The sequence below is a fragment of the Panthera leo genome, chromosome C2 (assembly GCF_018350215.1).
Source record: "Panthera leo isolate Ple1 chromosome C2, P.leo_Ple1_pat1.1, whole genome shotgun sequence".
Classification (NCBI taxonomy): Eukaryota; Metazoa; Chordata; class Mammalia; order Carnivora; family Felidae; genus Panthera; species Panthera leo.
This window is the reverse complement of record NC_056687.1, coordinates 150,407,378-150,429,019: the sequence shown is the minus strand read 5'-3', so window position 1 is coordinate 150,429,019 and position 21,642 is coordinate 150,407,378. Positions and strand designations below refer to the sequence as shown.

Sequence of the window (21,642 nt, the reverse complement as noted above, 5' to 3'; positions counted from 1 at the left end):
TTGTAAACATCATTTTAAAATGAGAGGACACTGAGGTTCACAGAGAGTAATTACTGACTTTCCCAATATCACACAGGAGTGAGTAGGCTGGAGTGCCTACCCTTTCTTCCCCATGGCCATTGACCTTCTTAATATACTATAGAGGAATAGGGTCTCTCTGCCTTTTACTTGGAAACTTCATAAAGACGCAGTACATTCTTTTCTGTTTATCAAATAGTATACATTTGGGGTGCCTGAGTGGCTCAGTTGGTTGCATGTCTGACTTGATTTTAGCTCGGGTGGTGATGCCGCGGTCATGCGATCAAGCCCTTGTGTTGGGCTCCACTCTGAGTATAGAGCCTGCTTGGGATTCTCTCTCTCTCTCTCTCTCTCTCTCTCTCTCTCTCTCTCTCTCTCTCTCTGTTTCTCTCTCTCTCCCTCTGTCCCTCCCCTGCTCACGCACACATTCTCTCTTTCTCTCTCAAAAATAAATAAGTAAATTAATCAATAAATAAGTAAATAAATAGTATATGTTTGCACAGTTTGAGAAATCAAAGTTACCCATAATATCACTGCTCAGAGATATCAATAGTTATATTTTATACATTGTCTTCCAGGTTTCTTTCCTATTTGTAATTATATTTTTTTAATGTTTATTTATTTTTGAGATAGAGACAGAACATGAGTGGGGGAGGGGCAGAGACAGAGAGAGACACAGAATCCAAAGCAGGCCCCAGGCTCTGAGCTGTCAGCACAGAGCCCGACGTAGTGCTCGAACCCACAAACCGTGAGATCATGACCTGAGCCAAAGTCGGACATTTAACCAACTGAGCCACCAGGCACCCCTGTCTTTATATGTTTAATATAACACACTATTTTAGTTATTACGCATTTGTTTTAGTATCTTATAGGTCAAGTTTACCCTGCCCCCATATTTTTTTCTTTCTTAAAGCTTCTCTTAGCTAGAAAAATATCCCTAATTTTTTTTATAATTTAAAGTTTATTTATTTTAAGAGTGCAAATAGGGGAGGGGCAGAGAGAGAGGGAGGGAGAGAATCCCAAGCAGGCTTCATGTTGCCAGCGCAGAGCCCGGTGTGGGGCTGGAACCCACAAAACCACGAGATCATGACCTGAGCCAAAACCAAAAATCAGATGCTCAACCAACTGAGCCACCCAGGCGCCCCCCTAATTTAAAAAAAATTTTTTTAACATTCATTTATTTTTGAGACAGAGTGTGAACGGGGGAGGGTCAGAAAGAGAGGGAGACACAGAATCTGAAACAGGCTCCAGGCTCTGAGCTGTCAGCACAGAGCCCGACATGAGGCTCGAACTCACAGACCTTGAGATCATGACCTGAGCCAAAGTCAGACGTTTAACTGACTGAGCCACCCAGGCGCCCCTCCCCTAATTTTTTTTTTTTTTTTAATGAGAACTTCTCTAAATCTTCTACTTTGTGGGAAGGGGCTGTTCTGAGTTTCTAGACACAGCAGCAAGAATTCTCTCCATGCAAAAAAAGATTCCATTTGAAAAAGCCTGGATTGAGGAGGCTCTCGATAAATGATGGCAAAAATCCATTTAAACTGGGCTTATATCATTTTTAAGAGACCAGTTTCCTTAATGACTATGGAACTGCCAGTTTCTCCCTGATGCCTTCCTTAAGTGGGGAATTAGTAAAGACATCATGACACAGGATAATGAGACAGGGCGGAGAGAAAATGGGGAAAAAGGCTTTAAAGAATGCAGAAAATAGGTTGCTGATTCTCCGTAGCTGCAGGAAAGGAGCTCCATCTTTTGTTTTGGTTGGACTTTAGCCGCAGAAGAGAACTTGACTCCAAGCGGGTGCCCCGTTGTCATCCCAGATGTTCCCCTGGGCGCCTGGGGGCTCCTTCGGTTGAGTGTCTGACTCCTGATTTCGGCTCAGGTTATGATCTCACGGTTCGTGGGTTTGAGCCCTGCATCAGGCTCTGTGCTGACAGTGTGGAGCCTACTTGGGATTCTCTCTCTCTCCCTCTTTCTCTGCCCCTAGTCTGCTCTCTCTTTCTCAAAATACATAAATACACTTAAAAAACACACACGAGTTTCCCAAACAAATGTACTTACCCCCCACCTCCCCCCACTTTTCAGACTGAAAAGATTGGGCCCCGTGGCTGTGGACCCGGAGGTGCTCAGCTCTGACTGCAGCTGCCTCCTCTCCTAGCCCTTCTCTGTGCCCACCTGTGACTTTGAGAACCAGACTCTGTCACACTTTAATACGTCCAGAGCTAGACTACTTGGGCGGCAGACCAATTTCCCAGAAGCCCCACAGCTGGGGGAGTGAAAACGGTAAGACCACAGTTAGGTATCTTCCTGGGCCAGGGCTAGACCAAGAAGAAACCCCGGTTCCCTCTGGGTGTTGACCCCCCAGAGAGTCTGACACCAGACAGACCTCTTCAGGAAGCCCAACTCTGGGCGCATGAGGTTGCCGTCCAGCCCTTCCTTCCTGGTTGGAACACGGGCCGTCCAAGAGGGTTGAACCACCGCAGGCTGTCCCCAGGGATGGTGCAGAATCTTCACCCGACCCCGCGCTACACCGGGGCCATGCGCAGAGACGGGCACGGTGTCCAGCAGCTGAGCCCGTGACATCACACAGCATGGGCTAGCGGTCCAGTCTGGACGTGGACACATTCTCCCATCCCAGACCAGCCCTCCTTCTTTGGGGCCTGGCGGCAAATTGGGTTTTGTTGGGGCTGACACACAGCCGTGGGGAGACTCCTGTGGCTCATGGACCATTGGTTCATGGTGGGGATTAGCAAACGTTGAGGGGCCGATGGCGTGGGGTCAGAGGTCACTGTGCAGCCCACACAGTTTTCCGTGCTGGGGAGAACGTAGAGCTTGTGCTGGGGGGGTGCCTACGGTCGTAGCATGAGGAGGAAGGTAGACGGCATGAGATCTGCAGTGCAGGGCACGAGGGAGATTTAAAGAAAGTGATGTCTGTTGAGTCAACCAGAAAAACAAGAATTCATCCACCCGCAGACTAAGAACCCTCCTGCGAAGCCGGGAAAGATAACAACTTAAGAGCCGGTTATGGTTGGGGTTTACAAAAAAAAAAAAAAAAAAAGGAAAGAAAACCCGAAGCAATATATTCTTGTTCTCTTCGCGGAGATCATCTTAGGAGACGTGGCATCATAGTGCAAACTGTGAAGTGTGTCTGCAGAGGCTTCTTCTCTTAGTGGACGCTTAACTTAGCAGTGATGACAGGTCCTAAAATAATTTATGAAAACAGCGCCGGAAAGTGCTCCAATAAAGGTTTGTGCTTAGAGAACAGATGAAGAGGTTGGATGAGGTTTTATTAAGAATGAGGACGATAGGTGGCAAGATACGTGTTGCGGATTCTGCTGGGTTTTCTTGTGTTTATACTGTGGACTGCCCCAGGCCTACTCCAAAGTTCCCGGCAGGCTACAAAGACACCCATGGGCCAGTCGTGTCCGTCCTGATGGGGCAGCCCTCGTGGACCCCGCCGGAACAGGTTTTGCGGTGGGGCGCCTGGGTGGCTCAGTTGGTTAAGTGTCCACCTCTTGATTTCAGCTCAGGTCATGATCTCAAAGTTTGTGAGTTCGAGCCCTGCATCCGGGCTCTCTCTCTCTCTCTCTCTCTCAAAATAAATAAACATTAAAAAAAAGAACAGATTTTATGGAGATGAGATATTACTGACTCTGTTGAAGCTCCATTGTGAGCCCTCTCTGACTCCAAACCCTTCTCTCCTTGAAATTGGACACATTGTTCCCATACAGATAATTCACTTTTGCAACTTATATATAACTATATATACACATACACATAGTCACTTTATGTGATGCTTCCAACTTACGTTAATGGCATGATCAGCCCATAGGGTTCTGAAGTTTGTTTTATAGATTAAACATGTTGATAAGGGTAGATCTGGCTCATCCGTTTAATATCACTGTGTAATCTTTTAATCTTTTGTGGAGTGAATACACCGCAGTTTACTTAACCATTCTCTCATTGACAGACTCCTCACTTGGTTCACTCCCCTCCAGACAGTTACCTCTTTGTTATTATCGTTCAGATATTGGAAGCAAACCAGGCCCCAGGGCCTTTGCACTTCCTGTCTCCTCCACCTAGAATGTCTGAAACCTTGTCCATTTTGTCCGTTGCAGGATACGGTGCTCACCCCAGCACCTGGCGTGTGGTGGGTGCTCACGAATGAATTTGTATTTGATGTACGAGCGAGTGAATGAACAAGGAATGAATGAATGAGCCAAGGCTGTTCACAGTTTTTTTTTTCAGGGAATACCCCTGAGGACACCTGTGAGTGCTTCTCTGGGGAGATTCCAAGAGTGAAACTGCCAGACCATCGGGGACACACGCACTCCTCCTTCGAGCACTTTATAAGGAAGCGTCAGTCTCCTCAAAGACAGAACAGACCATTAGGGGTCGAGGGAGGAAGTTGGGCACTTCCGTCCGTGAAGGTGGGGTGCTCATGTTTCTTTCTGATGGGAGGTGGCGTTCCGTCCTACCTCCCGCTGTCAGTCCAGCCTGGAACAGGGCTTCTGACCTGTCTGCCTACCCTGCCCCCCCTCACTGTCACACCCCGCTCTCTTGTCACCCTCTCAGAGTGGGACACCTGACCCTCTTCCTCTACATACACTTCTTTTGAAGCGCCTCGAACTCAGTGAGGACAGCGGTTGAGTTGGGTCAGGGCTGAGCACTTGACTTGGATTTGCCCATCAGCTGCTCCCTACGCGCTATGGTTGTGCTTATCCCCATCTTACAGGTGAGGAAACGGAGGCAGGGGGAGGTTAAGTGACTTGCCTGAGGTGGGTTTTTGCCGCAATCGGCACGTGCTACATCTTTTGTTTGTCACGTCACCTCTCCGGCTACTTTGCAGAGGGGGCCAAAGCACCAAGAGGCGGAGTGACCTCGCAGGACGGCAGGAGAACCAGAATTTGGACTGTGCTTCCCTTGAATTCGAACAGCTCTTTCCACGGTGCTGTGCTTCCCCAGTGTAACTCGAGGGGCTCACCCAGCCTGTCCTGGGGCCCAGCACTCACTCACTCACTCCTTCGGGAGCTTCACAGTAAGGTGGCCACACCCATGGCCTCAGGCCCTTGGGCACTTTCTTGTCCTGACAGGTCTATGAGGTCTTGGAGGACAGTCCAGGCAGACCCCTGTGCCATATGCTTAGTTGCATCACCTAAGTAGTTTGTCGTGCCCAGTCTTGTTTTCTGCCTTGTCGGTAACATCTCTCATTGCAACATGGGAGCGGAGTAGGAAGGGACGATGGGGTGCCAGAGGAAGGGCTTATCAGCATCTCCAAGAGCAGGTGCATCTGGGGGGAAACCCTCCTGCCAATAGATAGTGCCATCATCCCCATCAAAGCACATGCCCCACACGGGACCACGCGTTTGCAGCGTTTAGTGAATACGGACGTGGGAGGCCATGCCCCAAAGATGTGTCCACTCACATCAGACTCAGCTGGCACCGTGGGCCTGCCCTTTCTCTGGGCACCCTGGGCTGAGTTATTTAATTCTCCCTCCAGCCTTGCGAGGTACCATTAATATCACATTTTCCAGAGGACGAAGTAGCTCCCAGGACCAAAAGTCATCAATTCTGCCTATGTTGTATTGCTGAAGTTGAAAGGTTCGCTGCTGACTTTTAAAACTCTTTAGTATTTAAAGAAACGTTCACACTTAAGTTGGTGAACCTACAGCGTGCTGAGAATCGCTGTGCAAACATCCTTAGGGATAACTCGGGATCGTTTACAGAATAAGCCAGGGAAGTCAAGCAGGGTCCCTCTGGACAGTTCCGGGTTGGGAAGCTGTTGGCAAGCCTCGTCACCAGGAGGGTGGCTCCCACCCCTGCCTACGTCTCCTCTCCTCCACATGTAGTGTCGCATCCACCGGTGGGAATAATCCAGAAGCCAAAGCCTATGTCCGGCCACTCCTGAGATACCTTTGGCTTCCTCTTGATCCCATCTCATGACGCACCTGGCACTCTTTGAGATTAGTCTGGCAGCACTGAGGGGTAGCCGCCTTATCTGTGTGTGACCGCCAATATCCCTGGCACGGTGCCTGCCCCAGGGGGCACGCAAGAAATAGCGAGGGAATTAAAGAATGGGTGAGTGGACAAGTGAAGGAGTCCACATGCACGCACAGGATTCCATTCTGCCTTCCACTCGAGCAGGATGCCGACACGAGGTTCCTTCCTTCCCGTCCGCTCTTGCCTGCAGTCGTGTCTGTTCAGGTGGAGGCTAGAGACCGGACTACCCTGAGGTCTCCAGCCTCCCTGAGACCAGGGAGCCCCCAGGAGCACATTTACCCAGTCCCCGCTGGTGCTGGCATCCTCACAGCCCCCTCCCCACACCCCTCCCCCACGAATCACGTGCGTCCCATGAGTTTCCTCTGGGCCCTGAGATTTTACATAAGTGAAATAAGAGTGCTAATATGAAATGAAGGTCATCCTGACCGAGCCTTGCCTGACTTCCAGGAAAGCTCTCCACGGTAACGCTAAGTCAAAACATAGTCTAAAACACATCACTTTGTAAGAGAAAAGCTTTCTGCTCCCAAATCAGGCTGTGGTTTTGACAGTCATTCTCCAAGGATTCGGTGCCGGCCTCCCACCTCCCAGCAGCCCAGGGCGGTGCCCTGGTCCCACTCCAAGACTTGAGCACACTGGGGCTTCCACTGTAGAGGTCATTAACGTGCTTCTGAATGCCAAAAGTTTGGGTGCAATCATGGAGGAAAGAGCTCATCCTTTTGTATACTTGAGGTATGAAGACTCTTGGTTGCCAGTAAGGGAAACCAATTCCAAAAGGTGTAAAAGAGGGAAATTACTGGCTCATGTAATAGACGAGTCCAGAGCTTGACCTTGGGCTTGAGGAGATACAAGTGTTCAAAGTATAGCAGCAGGATCCTGTCCCTTTCCAACATCAGATCTGCTTCTGTCCAGAAGACCACAGATATCCCCCAAGTGATGGGCGGGATGGCCCCAGCAGTTCTGGGCTTTCCTTCCTCTGTGGGGCCAGCCCAGCAGAAAGGCAGCACCCCGCCTTCCAAGAGCGGCAGCAAAAACCTCCATCTTGACCTGGGTTCGCTGGTCTGTGTCATGTGACCACCCGCATGCTGACCAGGGCGGTGTTGGGGGGGGGGGGGGGGCGAGGGGAAGGGGTGCTAGGTTTTCCAGAACAACTTACCCTCCGTTAGGAGGGAAGGGTGAGTGTCCCAAAAGGACAGGGAATGTCCTTTGGTCAAAGGAATGTGGAGCACAGTAGCAACTATCCCCCAACAGTACCATTGTGGACCCTCAGCCACATTGCTGAGCCACCAACAGGTCCTTTGTGATGGTCGACGGCTCGGAGAGCAGGGCAGTGCACCGGGGATGTGGCCTGGAGAACATTTCTAGAGTCACATTCCGTTTGTGCTTTTAAAGCTATCAAATAAATCGTAAGCCCAGATGTTATGGTTTCCAAGGACAAAGTCTTCTGTACTTTTTCTCCTGTCTGCCGTGTTAGTGTTTATTCTGAAAATAGCTGTATGGGTTTTGGATAAAAGTGACAGATGCTAAACTAAATGACAGTTATTCTTTGTAGTGAATTAAAACGCTACAGGAAAATACACTAAGGAGAGCCAATCTCTCTTCCCTTTGAATGCCCGTGGCGAGCAGATCTGCATGGTTGAGCTCCCGTTTTGAATCCCTGCTGACGCGCTTTGCTCCTTTGGGCGACACAGTCAATCTTACTACATCTCGACTTAACCATCTATCCCAATGAGGCTCGCCCTTGTGGAGCTGTCTTAAGAAATCCCCGAGCCTGTCTTAAGAAATCACCGAGCTGTCTTAAGAAATCACATTTCGCCAGGCAACTTACTGCTTGTGTTCTATCATTTAATCCTCAAACCGCCTTACGAGGTGGTTACTGTCATCCCCATCTTATAGACGAAAAAACTGAGGCTCACAGACAGGAATTTGCTCAGCACCCACACAGGTAGCAAATCCCTGGGCCCGTCCCAACCTGCCTCAGCACGCATGGTCTTAACTCCCCGTGCTATGCTCTGTGAATTAAGTAAATACTCTTTTTTTTTTTTTAATGTTTTATTTATTTTTGAGACAGAGAGAGACAGAGCATGAACAGGGGAGGGTCAGAGAGAGGGAGACACAGAATCTGAAACAGGCTTCAGGCTCTGAGCTGTCAGCACTGAGCCCGACGTGGGGCTCGAACTCACGGACCGCGAGATCGTGACCTGAGCCGAAGTCGGCCGCTTAACCGACTGAGCCACCCAGGCGCCCCTTAAGTAAAAGGATTCGAGGAAAGCTTTTGGCACAGTGCCTAAGACGGAACAAGCACTCGCATAACCGTGTCCATTTGTTTTCATAGCGATGATACGGGTGATATAATGCAGTTTTAAATAAAAGGGATGAGACATTTGGTACGTGCTGTTGGATAGCTGCTTTTTTCCCCCTCGGTGGAGACCAGCCTCTAAATGCCCTCTTGGGGGTCAAACCGGAGTGCGGAGGAGGTGATGCTCGCCTTCCTTCCTGGGCTGCACGTAGGGACCACAGGTGGGCTTTGCACGGAGCCGTCAGCCACTCCTCTGGGGCTTTCTTTTCCATGTGAGGCCACTTTGAGGATTTTAGAATCCCACGCCCAGGCGAGGAGCAAGCTTTCTGGTACAAACTTTATGAAAGATTGATATCTGTGAGCCCAGTGATTCCGCTTCCAGAATCCACAATCGTGGCTGTGTGAAACCATAGCCACCAACATACGTGTCTTAGAATTGTTGTTAATAGAAAACAAAATGGGGAAAAATTCTGCGTCCGAAGATAGGAGATCAGTTACGTAAAGCAGGCTGCATCCAAACCGCGGAGAACCCTGGGACTGCCAAAGGTGCCGTGGGGGAAGACTGGTTAAGGGCATTGAACTCAATCAGGAATAGCAAGTGAAAACAGTAAGTTAACACAGTGTGTGTCCCTCACTCACCGGATTTTATTGAGGGTCCGCTGTGTGCACACGGTGGGTCTAGGCACTTAGGATACAGGAGTGGGGAAAAAAAACCCTGTTTCCCGTGAGCTTATTACGTTCTGTTGGAAAGGAGAAAGAAATCATGAACAATTTAACAATCATTAATTAATGCATCAGCATATTAACTTGTAAGTAACTCTATACAATTATATATAATGACGCATGAGGGGCAGAGAAGTACTCTATGGGGAAACGGAGAGAGAAAAGGAGACCGATACAAGACGTGTTGGTGTGGTCGTGGTACTCTAGCCAAAGTGGCCAGGCAGGGCCTCACAAGGGGGTGACGTTTGTGCCGAGACTTGAATGAAGTGACAGACTGAGCTCTGCAGGCATCGGCGGGATCGAAGTCATTGTGATCCCATGTTTGTTAAAAGACGGTGTCGGGGTGGGGGTGGGGGGGCGGCGCCTGGGTGGCTCAGTCAGTTAAGCGTCGGACTTCGGCTCAGGTCATGATCTCACGGTTCGTGAGTTCAGGTCATGATCTCACAGTTCGTGAGTTCGAGCCCCGTGTCGGGCTCTGTGCTGACAGAGCCGGCTTTGGATTCTGTGTCTCCTCCCCCACTCAGGCTCTGTCTCTCTCTCTCTCTCTCTCTCTCTCTCTCTCTCTCTCAAAAAATGAATACACGTTAAAAACAAATTAAGAAAAGACAGTGTGCATATTACGTGTACTGGAGGTCCCTCGCATGTGCTCAGGAGCAAGCCCGTCCAGAACTTCTCTTCAGTGAAGTCCTGAGCCTTTTAGGAGGGGTGCCCCTCCACTGCCACCCTCACTGCTTCCTGGGTACTCTTGGTGGCTGCACTGATGCTGCCCCACAGCTTTTGTCGGCTGGGCTTTATCGGAAGGGGGCGGAGCTTCCTCCCTCTTAAACGTGGTCCCTCAGAGCGACACTGGCCCTGGGGCCCCTTCTGCACCAACAGACTTGAGACCGACACTGTCTTCCCCATGTGTGTTGCGTTAGGCGTGCATGCACACACGTGTGCACACACATACACGCCCACACGTACCACCTGTTCCCGGCGGCTATCCTACAATGCCGCAGACTGAGTGACTTCTAAACAACAGGAACGTATCTCTCACAGTCCTGGAGGCCGGGAAGGCCAAGATCAAGGCACGGGCAGACTTGGTGTCTGGCCAGGAGCCGCTTCCCAGCTCATAGACGGCCGGCTTCTCGCTGTGTCCTCACACGGTAGGAGAGGGGACGAAGCGCTCTAGGGTCTCATTTATAGTGACAGCATCCCGTTCATGAGGGCCCCACCTCCCAAAGCCCCCCACCCGCAGGTAACATCACATCGGGGATTCGGTTTCAACATAGGACTTTTGTGGGGATATAGACTTTCAGTCCATAACAAACACTTCAGATGTCAAGTTCCAGTGGTAAGACTTTGGGGTGATTTTTTTAAAAAATCTTCTTTTACCTATGTTTTTTTTTTTTTTTTTTTTTTTTGAGAGAGAGAAAGAGAGATTGAGAGCATGAGCTGGGGAGAGGGTCAGAGGGGGAGGGAGAGAGAGAATCTTGAGCGGGCTCCACGACCAGCACAGAGCCCAACGTGGGGCTCGAGCTCATGACTGTGACATCACGACCTGAGCTGAAATTAAGAGCTGGACACTTAACTGACTGAGCCACCCACCTGACCGAGACGCCCCTTTTGTTTTTATTTCAGTGCTTTTACGTCAATGCATGTACCTGGTCAAAAAAGAATTCAAGCAATATAAAATGATATGAAAGTTAAAGGATCTCATGCCCCCAGCAACATGCCAAGCCCCAATGCCCCAAGCAGTCACCTGTAAACATGCCTTAGGGTTACTGCTAAAATTCTAACTAACGTGTTGATCTTACCATTTCTTGATTCGTCAACTTTAGACTTTCATGCCTGGCCCACGTCCTTGCTACCTCTTTCCCCTCCCCCCAAAGTTTTATTAAAACCCGGTGACCTCTGTCACTTTACATGACATATTTAAACCGTGATTGTTGTCCATATATTCGAGAAGCCGGTCTGGACCCCACTGTGCAAGATGAGGAAGTTAGCCTCTGTGAGCCTTCTGTGTTGTTCCTGCCTCTCTCTGCATCCGGGCTTCCTTTCAGGCCAGCTGATGACTTGGTTTCGCCTTCAGCCAAAAATGCAAATGTCTTGACAGGGAGGGCCTTTCATGCTTTGTCTATAAATAGAGTGTGAAAAGTAAAATGGTGTTTTCATTATACATATAAAATTATAATGCATATATTATATATGTAATACAATATATGCAATTTGCTATAGACCAAAGTCTTGTCGTGAAGTCTGCAGAGAGAAGGAAATGTGATCCTTGGCCACGAACCTGGGCCACGAGCCGTTTGCCTCTTTTCTTCTGCTTCGTTAGTTGGCAGAATCTGACGGCCTTGAATGTGCTTCCTGATTAGACCGTCGCTTTCTAGAGCTGCTGTTTTAGTTTTGGTTTTGTTTTCCCTGGGGCTTCTAATTATCTCTCTTTATTCTTATTGCCAAAAGGAAGATGTGCCTCCTTCTTCAGCATCTCTCTGCATTCATTTGGCCTCTTAATTATGTGCTTATTGAATGGCCTGTTTGCACTGCCCGCCTTTCATACCTGCTGTGCAGCTGGCACCTGAGACTTCTGCCCATTGGATCCCTGCACTGACTCCCTCTTTCTAGACAGCGGTGATTTCCTCTTTCTTAGATGGTTTTTTCACTCTCCTATGGTTTAAGAATTTTTTTCCTCCCAGAAAGCACATAAACTTTCTGAGATCTTGCATGGCTGAAGATACCTTTATTGGGCCCTCCTCCGATGACAGTTTGAGCATAGAACTCTGAGTTCCTGTTATTTCTTCTCTGGGCTTAGGAAACCCATGCTCCATTGTCTCCTTGCATTCGGTGTTATAGATTTCAAATGTTAATGTCATTCATATTTTTGTTCATTTGCAAAAATGCCCTTTTTTTCTGTCTGGAAGCCTTCAAAGCCTCATCTTTTTGAGGGTCTGAATCTTAGATGTATGTAGGTAGGATTGTCTGCTGTATTTTGTTTGGTATTTAATTTATTCTGCTTGGCCTTTGGTAGACTCTTAACCTAAATGCCTTTGCCTTTCTTAGCTTGGGCCCCTTTTATTCTGTTATATGTCTGATGTTTTTTCTTTCCTCTTCTCCCTTGCTGGAATCCTGTTAGATGCTGAGCCCACTGAATTGATCCTCATGTTCCTTTCTCCGATAAGTCCTATCTTTTTGACTTCTTGCTCTGCATTCGGGAAGATTTTACCAATCATAGGTTCTGTGTCCAAGAAACTATTATTGCCTGATTACTTACTTTTCACACCATGTAGTCTTGTTATATGGATGGGATACAGTGTCGTTTCAAATCACTGTAATTGATTAGAATGTTTAGAGTGATTTTCATTACCCTAGATTACCTTCATTTCTCTTTTTAAAAGTTCTCTCTTAGTTTCTCTTGGTCCTTCTTTCCCAATCCATTGGATTGTTTCAAATTTCTAGTGATCTCTGGTTGTCTATTCAATACTTTTTAACAAAGGACTTGGCTGATTAATAAAGATGACTAACATGGATAGGCTAGTATTCCCAGCAGACCTGTCCTTTGAACAGGGGGTGATGTGCTGACTGACAACTCCAAGTTTGTCGGCCAGGCCCATCTTCAGGTAGATGGACAGGATCTGGTGGGCAGGTGTTGGCGGGGTGGGGGTGGGGGGGCGCTCCTCCAAAGGTGCCCAAGGAAGGTTTCACTGCAGGTGTGACCCTTGTATTCAAGCCCTAGTCTTCTTCAAGTAGATTGTCCAATTTTATTACAGGACTGTTTTCAGTTTGGGGCCTAAGGACAAAGCATCCCTGGACCAGTTGTCCATTTGATTAGGAATTGGGATGGAGACCGAGAGGCCTCACTGTTGTGTATGCAGCCATTAGATCAGCTTTCTGAATTCCTTCTCACAACCAGTGCTGCTCTTGGCACAAGCCAGCTCCAAGTTGGACCCCTCGGTCCAGGAGGCCCAGATCCTGTACCTGTCTGGAGGACAGAATTCTCTCTTACGTTCATGCCATCATCCACTTTCGATTTTCCAGAAATATGTCAAAATCTCTGGTGTTTTGCTCTCACCCCTGTTCTTCATTTGTGTAGATTTTTCCCTTTGGGTATCTTCTCCCATCTTACTGGCATCTGGGGAGGAAGAGTAGATACAGATGTGCTTGTTCATCCATTGAATTAGAGGCCTTTATGTTCGTTTCGCTTTTCTGAATTCTCTAAAGTGAGTATGTGTTATGACATTCATAATAAAAGTAACAATAAAAGCTATTCTTGAAATGGAAGGGCCTTAGAAATATGTCATCAAGCGAAAAAGAGAAGCATCTTGGGGGCACCTGGGTGGCTCAGTCAGTTAAGCATCTGGCTCTTGGTTTTGGCTCAGGTCATGATCTCACGGTTCGTGACTTTGAGCCCCTCATCAGGCTCTGTCCTGGTGGTGCAAGACCCTGCTTGGGATTCTCTCTCCCTCTCTCTATGCCCCTCCCCTGCTCGCTGTCTTGCTCTCTCTCAAAATAAATAAATAAACTTTAAAAAATTTTAAAAAGAGGGGCGCCCGGGGTGGCTCAGTCGGTTGGGCGTCCAGCTCCGGCTCAGGTCATGATCTCACGATCGTGCACAGGCTCTGTGCTGACAGCTCGGAACCTGGAGCCTGCGTTGGATTCTGTGTCTCCTCCGCTCTCTGCCCCTTCCCCGCTCAAGCTCTGTCTCTCAAATATAAATAAACTTTCTTAAAAATTTTTTTAAAAATTAAAAAAAGAGAGAAGCATCTTGTCAGTGTTCTGGACCCACCGTTCCAGCACTGCCCAAGAAACTGCTTTCCCTCCGTGCTCCCAGCTGAATGCATAAGTGGCTGGAGAATCTTGTCTCTCTCGTGCTGAGTGAGAGGTGTTGTCAGTGCAACAGGAGTATCACATACAAAGTCTGCTATTAAGCAGGTGTATCAGTCAGTGGCTTAAAATGGCCAGCATTTATCCACTTGCTGTTTGGATGGACTCAGGTGCGTGCTTGCTCTCCTGGTCCTTCTTCAGGCCACTCATGCATCTCCAGTCAATTGTTTATTTGTTTAAAGAGAGACTGGCTTTAATAACAGCCAAGGTTTGGAGGAGGGGAGGAAAACGAACAAGGCGGAGGGCTCACAAAGAGACCGCTGGAAACATGCGTTTCTGTGCACAGTAATCGTGTCTGCGCCAGTCCCGGGGGCCCTGGGACTCGGTCACTGTGCCTGGAATCCAAAGCTGTGGCTTCACTGCCAGCCTCCTGGGCTGAGTGCTCGCTGCCCCTGGGGGTGAGACTGGTACTGTGGCTCTGGCTGTGGCTGCAGCTCCCCTGGCCACCCCCCCCCCCCCCCCCCCCGTCACTGCCACAGGCTGGCCTGTGTCCTCATCACCAGAGTCAGCTGTTTCCTCTTCTGAATCCACACCGCTGCTGAATATCTCTTTGTCCGGGTGGCCTAGACCTCATCCTCGCTGCTGTCCTCCTGGCTGCTATCACTCTTGTCACTCGCCAGGTCCCTGTCACCTTTTCCCTCGCTCACCTGTCTGAGATGGGCCGGTCATTGCCTGAGGCGGAAGGGGTGATCTGGGCCAAGTGTCCGTGGGCACCCCGAAGGCCAGCCTGGGCCTGCTCGCGTGGTCACGGGGTGCAGGGTCTCCAGGGGCGGCAAGAGAGGTCACCGTAAGGCTCAAGCTCTGCAGTGTCACACCCACCCATCTCCGCGGTCCGAACAAGTCACACACGCGCACCAGCCCGGACTCGAGAGTGGAGAAGGCGCTCCACGTCTTGATGGAAGGAGCTGCGGAGTATCACGGCGCCTTTGGCCACCCGCCATTTTAATCACTCCGGTTTTTAATTCTGATTTTGTTTTCTAATTCTGTGTTTTCCGCAGGCTTCTGAGGACCCAGTCCCTGGAATGGTTCTACAATAACGTGAAGAGTCGCTTCAAACGCTTCGGCAGTGCTAAGGTCTTGAAGAACCTGTACAGGAAACACCGGCTGGAGAGCGGGGCGTGCTTCGATATTCTAGGTACGTGGACGGTGCTCTGCTCTGGGAGTCTTGGCGGGGCTGGTGGGATGGAAGGAGGCCGGGCTGGGAGGCCCCCGACACCGGCCACACTCAACTGGGACCAAGAAAGTTGCTTAACTATCTGGCCCCAATGAGGATCAGAAGTAGGAGGCTAAATACCAAAGATTCTGTTAAGTTTGAGTTACCCCGTGCCAGCATCCCCACTGGGCTGTCGGATGTGCTGAGAAGACCAAAGTATTGGGGCCCCTGGGTGGCTCCGTCACTTAAGTGTCTGACCCTTGATTTTGGCTCAGGTCGTGATCTCACAGTTGGTGAGTTCGAGCCCTGAGTCGGGCTCTGTGCCCAAAGCATGGAGCCTGCTTGGGATTCTCTCTCTCTCTCTCTCTCTCTCTCTCTCTCTCTCTCTCTCTCTCTCTCTTTTTTCTGCCCCTCTCCCCCTTCAAAATAGTAAATAAATTAACATTTAAAAAAAAAGACCAAAGTATTTCTGCGTGTTGTGGACATATTAATTCTAGATCCCTAGAAATCAAAGATTCTGGATCGTCTCCCCCTAACGATTAAAACGTCAGAAAGTCCTCTTTGTTTGATCACATAGACTAGTCTGTACTCTGAGGTATGCCCTCCACTCCCCTGCTCTCCTACTCCAAAATTCTACTCACACCAGTTCCAGAACTTGATGTGTTGGGAGAGTCAGGAAAGTACGGGCTTCTCTCCCAGGAAGGCTGAAGGACTAATTCTACCTTCGCTGTTTTTATACAGTTAAGACAACCAATGTAATTAGAATGAGAAATTATATTCTTCAGTTCTATTAGACCAGCCAGTAAAAAGAAATCGTTGTCAGAATATGAACAGCGTATCCTCCAAAAAAAGGCTCGTGTTTGTTGTTTTTTTTTTCCTTCTATCTGAAGGCAGATTTTTTCCAACACTTTGCTGACACAGGTAAATGCTTTTTATCCACGAGAAAGAGGGAAGGAAAAAAGATCTCATCCGTCTCATTCTGGAGCTTTTTCGCCGTCATTATTTTACATTGTTGTATTTTCAATAAAGTCTATGGCCATGTCTTATCTAAAAATATGCCAGCCACTGAGACGAGGGAGGAAAGCATTAAAGGACGCATTAAACACAGAGAATCATTAGGGCCTTTTGTGGTGGTTGCTAGACTCTATCTTTCAAACCGTTCAGGAAGCCTAAGCTAAGAGAGCAGCGCTGAAGGTTTCTACAGATTATTTTTATCTTCCCTTTGCTGGTTTTTCGAAAAACCTTTTCTCCAGGAATGGAGGCCAAAAAAGAAATAAAGCCTGAGAGGAATCCTGTTAACAGTCATTTTTCAACCCAGAGAGATACCTCAGGAAGTTTCCAGAATATTATTGGCTCACTTGACTGCATCTCATCCTTTCTTTTCTCTCACATACACCCCCAGGTCTGCTTGGTGTACCCCTATACCAGTCACCAAATTCAGACCTCCACTGCCTACTGCAAGACGAGGGGAAAAGCAAACATGTGGAGAATCCCGCCGAACAGACCACAAGTCTGCTCTCCTCCCCTGTCTCCCTCAGGCCCCAAGGGTGGCTCAGGCAGACGTGTGTCCCAAGCGGGCCAGCTCAGGGCTTTGAAATTTTCACGTGCCACTTCCTGAGGAAAACCATCCACTGGGGGTAGCTGTCTGCCACCATAGAGGCAGATCTGGGTTCTGGGCCTTCGGGATTCACCACTTCCTTCATCCGGGCCTTCAGGGAATGCTTTACACGCCTCTCTCCTGCTCAACCCTGTGAAGCAATAGCTTCATCACCTCTGTGTCCCCAAAGTGTGGCTCAACCCCTGGCACATCTTCTGTCCTCAGCGTGGCACTCGCTTAATCTTGAAAGCATTTTGTGGGTACCGAGACGCTTCGCTGAAGCATTCCAGCCAGTTGCTTTCATGATTCGGGGCGCCATTTAAACTAAGATTTCTGTTTAACAGAAGCGAAGACCAGGGGACAAGAAACGGTTTGTGAGATCATGGTCAAAGCTGATAAGCCGCGATCATGAAACAATGGGATTTATTCTACACACCGCCTAGAAAATTCAGTCACGCCTCAAGTAGGGGGAGATCCCCCAGGGCACGCGTGGCCTCCCGGTTACGCCAAATGACTGGGGCGCCCTCACAATGAGCTCCCACCTATCACCCAGCACCCTTGCATTGTTGTTACCTGCCTTCCTCAATCCCGACCGTACTCAGTCCGGAATCACCTAGGGGGCTCTAAAACAGTGCACAGGGTCATCTTCCACGCTCAGCCACGTACTTCCGAATCTGTGGAGGTGAGCCCAGTACAGATACTTTGTAAAGCTCCATGGGGTATGTTAAGGCACAGCCGAGATGGAGAGCCCCAGAGAGCACCTGACCACAATTTGTGCAGCAGCATTCTTTTTTTTTTTTTTAATGTTTCTATTTATTTTTGAGACAGAGAGAGACAGAGCACGAGCAGGGGAGGGGCAGAGAGAGAAGGAGACACAGAATCTGAAGCAGGCGCCAGGCTCTGAGCGGTCAGCACAGAGCCCGATGCAGGGCTCGAACTCAGGGACTGTGAGATCATGACCTGAGCTGAAGTCGGACGCTTAACCGACTGAGCCACCCAGGCAGCCCTATGCAGCAAGCATCTAAATAAGATGGGCCCATCTTCAGCTCCAGCAAAGGGTACTCATTTTCAGAATCGTGATGGTCAGAACATAACATGCAATATCTACAGCACGCAAGGCATGTGCTCTGCTCCAGAACTCTCGGGGTGGAGCTCCTTGTACCTGTGAAACCTCTCCACCCCCAGGACCAGCGTAGTTGGCCTGAGCACCCTCAGTCCATTGAAAATTCACTGAGTTCGTAGAATCTTATGGGTCAGCCACCAGGTGCCCGCCCTGCACCCACGTCAGTCCTTCCGGCCCTCCCAAGCTAGGCTTACTCCTCCCACAGCCCGTATCAGGTGACCCGGATAGGCCAGGCCTACAAGGAGACCCATTAGTTCCATCAGATAGATCTAAGATGTAGTCATTCCTTTAATAAACATGCAGCAAACATGTATTGAACACCTACTGTGTGCCCACCTGGTTTGAGTGACAAGACAGACAAGACCCTACCATCCCAGGGCCAGCAGGCCAGTTGGAGAAGTCAGATCATAAGTAAATAAATTTTTTAAAAATATAGTGTCCAGTGGTAACGAGTGCTCGCCTGATTCATCCGATAGATTGAGCGTGACATTTTTAATGGTTACCCTAGAGAGAAGCGGCACTAAGTGAAATGATAAATGTAGTCGTTATTAATGTACTTAATCTCTAGACAGTTGGATAAATAACATACGCGTTTATTGGATAAATACGCGTTTATGGGATAAATAAAATGGGAGAAATAAGCCCTGCCTTTTTATTCATGAACACTGTATATCTATTTTGGATGTGATTCCTGTAAAGGTCTATAACATCCTTCATCTGGGGTTTGACTGACAAACGTGGTCTTCTGAAAATGCTGAGCCGTGTGAAATCAGAGGTTCCTGCAACTCACGAAAGATAGGATGACCTGGTGTGACTGCCACATCAGTGCTTTCCAGAACAGTTCAGCCGCTTTCTGCCATTCCTAAATAACACTGAAAGATCCCACCTGTGAATTTAAAGGGACACGGGGGGAGAGATGCTGTACTAGAAGGTTCAAAATCATGCGGAGCAAGAGCTTGCCCTCTGGGCAGCTCATTCTCCCCAAGATATTTCTAGATCTTCTCTCTGCTCATTCCCCCCTCCACCCTCCCCCATTCTCTCGGCAGATGACCGCACCTTCTCCTTCACAGGGCAGGTAGTATGCACCCCTACACTGGATCCTGTCACCTTCCGGGAAGGTCTCAAGGTCATGCATCCCTTCCTTCTTGCTAAGCCAGCCTCTCTCTTAACTGGTTCCTTCCTATTGATCTGTAAACATGCCCGGGTCTCTCTGTTTCCCAGACCGTTCCTGGTCTGCACATCCCCCCACTTGCCGCCCTGCCTCAGTGCTCTTCCCAGTAGGTGGCGGAGACCCTCAACCGAGAGCACACTGCACTCAGGGCCTCCACTCCCTGCCTTTCCTCACTGCCCCCACCAAGCCGTTCTCCCGATGGCAGCCAGAGCACACTTGGACGTGCAAATCTGACCAGATCACCTCCATGGAAGCTTCACTGGCTATTCATGTGGCTGTTGGAATAAAGATCAAAAAATAAAGATACGGCCACCATGCCCTGTGTGGTCTGGGTCTCCAAGCCCAGCCACACTGCCTCCTGTTTAGGTCCTCAGATGCACCTGCTACCCCCACCGCCTTCCCTGTGCACGCTGTTTGCCTGCCTGCCCACCACCCCTCTGCCTGGTGACTCACTGTCCCTGTTAGACACGTCCACCATACTATGAAGCACCCAGTCAGGGCACTTAACGTATCTATAATTTTACATTGACTTACATAAATCTTTGATTGATGAATTCTTTCCCACTAGACTATCCAATTGGTCAGGGCAGCAAGGATTTCTGGCTTTGCTCACCAGTATACCCTAACACCCAGCCCAGAGCCAGGCACCTAGTTAGTAGGTGCTTGTGGACTCTTGGCCGGATGGATGAATGAATACTGGCTGTAACCACGCCACAGTGAAATATTTGCACTAAGATCTGTAGCTTAGGGTCTGCAGAGATGACATCTTAAAGCCTTACATCGTAAGTGAAGACACTGAGGCCCAGAAAGACAAAGCCACATCTTCAGGGTCACAGAGCTAGAATAAATGGACTTCATATATATTATGAAAGGCTGGGCAAACACGGAGAATGATATATGGTCAGACTGAGTCGCCATGACAGGCTACCCACTAATGGCTTGTTTCGTGAAGGTAGCCGGCTATTAAACCTGCCTCAAATACCTATAGCATTTACCCCTGGATTTCCCACATGGGAGCCCCCCTAACAGCCATCCAAGAAAGCACAGGGTGTATTATAAGCACTGGAGGCCTGTTGCTTAGTTCGACATAGCATTACTGGCATTTGCCCCGTTTTGAGCTAAGGCACATAGACCCATATTTATTTTCTGGGTTCCATCAGTGTTCCCACCAACATCCAATCCAATCCATTTTTCTTGAGCCACCCACTGTTAGGTGCTATCTTGGGTACCAGGGATATAATATCCAGTGACTTTAAAAGAGTCCCATCATCGCCATCTTCAGAGATCTCATTTGGTGAATGAACACATATCATAAAAATCCCCAACTTGGAAAAGGGCTTTAAAAAGGGTTTAGCCAACTGCTCTGCCCGGCCTGGATTAAGATTAGGATTGTGTGTTCGATTCAGAGAAGACCAGAGGAGAGGCAGCGGGCCTTCAAAGATCAGATGCCAGGGGGTTGACCTTGGCTATCTCTGGGCTTGTTCCACGTGGACTCCCTTCTACAGAAGAGAAGGGTGATAGTTAAATCATTAGCTAAAGGCAGCTGTGTGGGTCAGTGCCACAGACTGCAGCTAAAGACCAAACCCACAGGGTCTCATCACCGTCACGAGCTCTTGAGATTTCTCTTTCTTCTAGTAAGGAAGCCGAGCGTCCGAGAGGTTAAGTCACAGACTCAAGGTCACATGGCTAGTAATTTGCAGGTCCAGGAATCAAACTTTCATGTCTCTGACTTCGATCTGTTGTTCTGTTTTTGACTCCACGCTGCTTCCAAAGAAGGTACCGGAAGAAAGCTAGGGGAGGCAGCAATGTAACACCACAAATCACTGTGAGAAGAAAAGGGTGACTGGTCCAAAACTGTAGCATTATTATAAAACCCAGAGGTTCCCTAAACCTGTTTGCAAAGCTGACTTAATCAGAGTGGGTACGGGTGACCTGCCAGTTCTGTGACCGTGCACCTGTGCTCCCTGGGGACCTGTGATAATCCTATTCTCTGTCCCGCTTTCCCCCTCCCTGTAGGAGGAAGCTTTTTCGAGGCAAACCTGGAGAATGAAGGAAGTGTGTCAGGCAGTGATTCAACATTTTATAGACAGTCTGAAGGTGAGTTTGCCTAAGAGTTTATAGCTAACGGGAAGTTGGAGGGCTAGGAACACCTTCAGACCCCGCTGGACACAACTACTTGTGGCTGTGTGGGAGTCTCCACGGGCATTCTTGTTGTTGCCATTTGTGTGACTCCATCATCGAAATTGGTGAGTATACGCCAGGCGTGGCCTAAAGAAACGCATTTGCTACCCCACCCCTGGGTACCTCACATCACCTGGTGAGTCAGAGCTCCAATACCATCTTCCGGAGTTGGAATGTAATAATGAATACACCCGCGTAGCTCATATTAAAATATTCTTACAGGGGTGCCTGGGTGGCTTCGTAAATTGAACGTCTAACTCTCGGTTTTGGCTCAGGTCATGATCTCACAGTCCGTGAGCTCGAGCCCCGCATCCGGCTCTGTGCTGACAATGCAGAGCCTGCTTGGGATTCTCTCTCTCCCTCTCTCTCTCTCTGCTTCTCTCTCTCTCAAAATAAATAGATAAACATTTAAAAATAATAATAAAATAAAAATATTCTTATAAAGAATGTGTCATTTCCTGATTCACTTCTCCTTTTTTTATACCAATATAATAGTCCCCTTAGAGCACAAGTTAAA

General features: G+C 48.8%; 1 protein-coding gene across 2 annotated transcripts in view; it reads left to right on the top strand.

The window, feature by feature from the left end:
* LOC122198849 (myosin VIIA and Rab interacting protein) overlaps nt 1-21,642 on the top strand; it is a 370,836-nt gene that overhangs the window by 257,583 nt on the left and 91,611 nt on the right. For both annotated transcript variants that reach the window (XM_042903697.1, XM_042903696.1), the window contains exons 4-5: nt 14,899-15,035; nt 20,961-21,041. In XM_042903697.1, the coding sequence (XP_042759631.1) occupies nt 14,899-15,035; nt 20,961-21,041 (218 nt within the window). The remainder of the gene's footprint in view (nt 1-14,898; nt 15,036-20,960; nt 21,042-21,642) is intronic.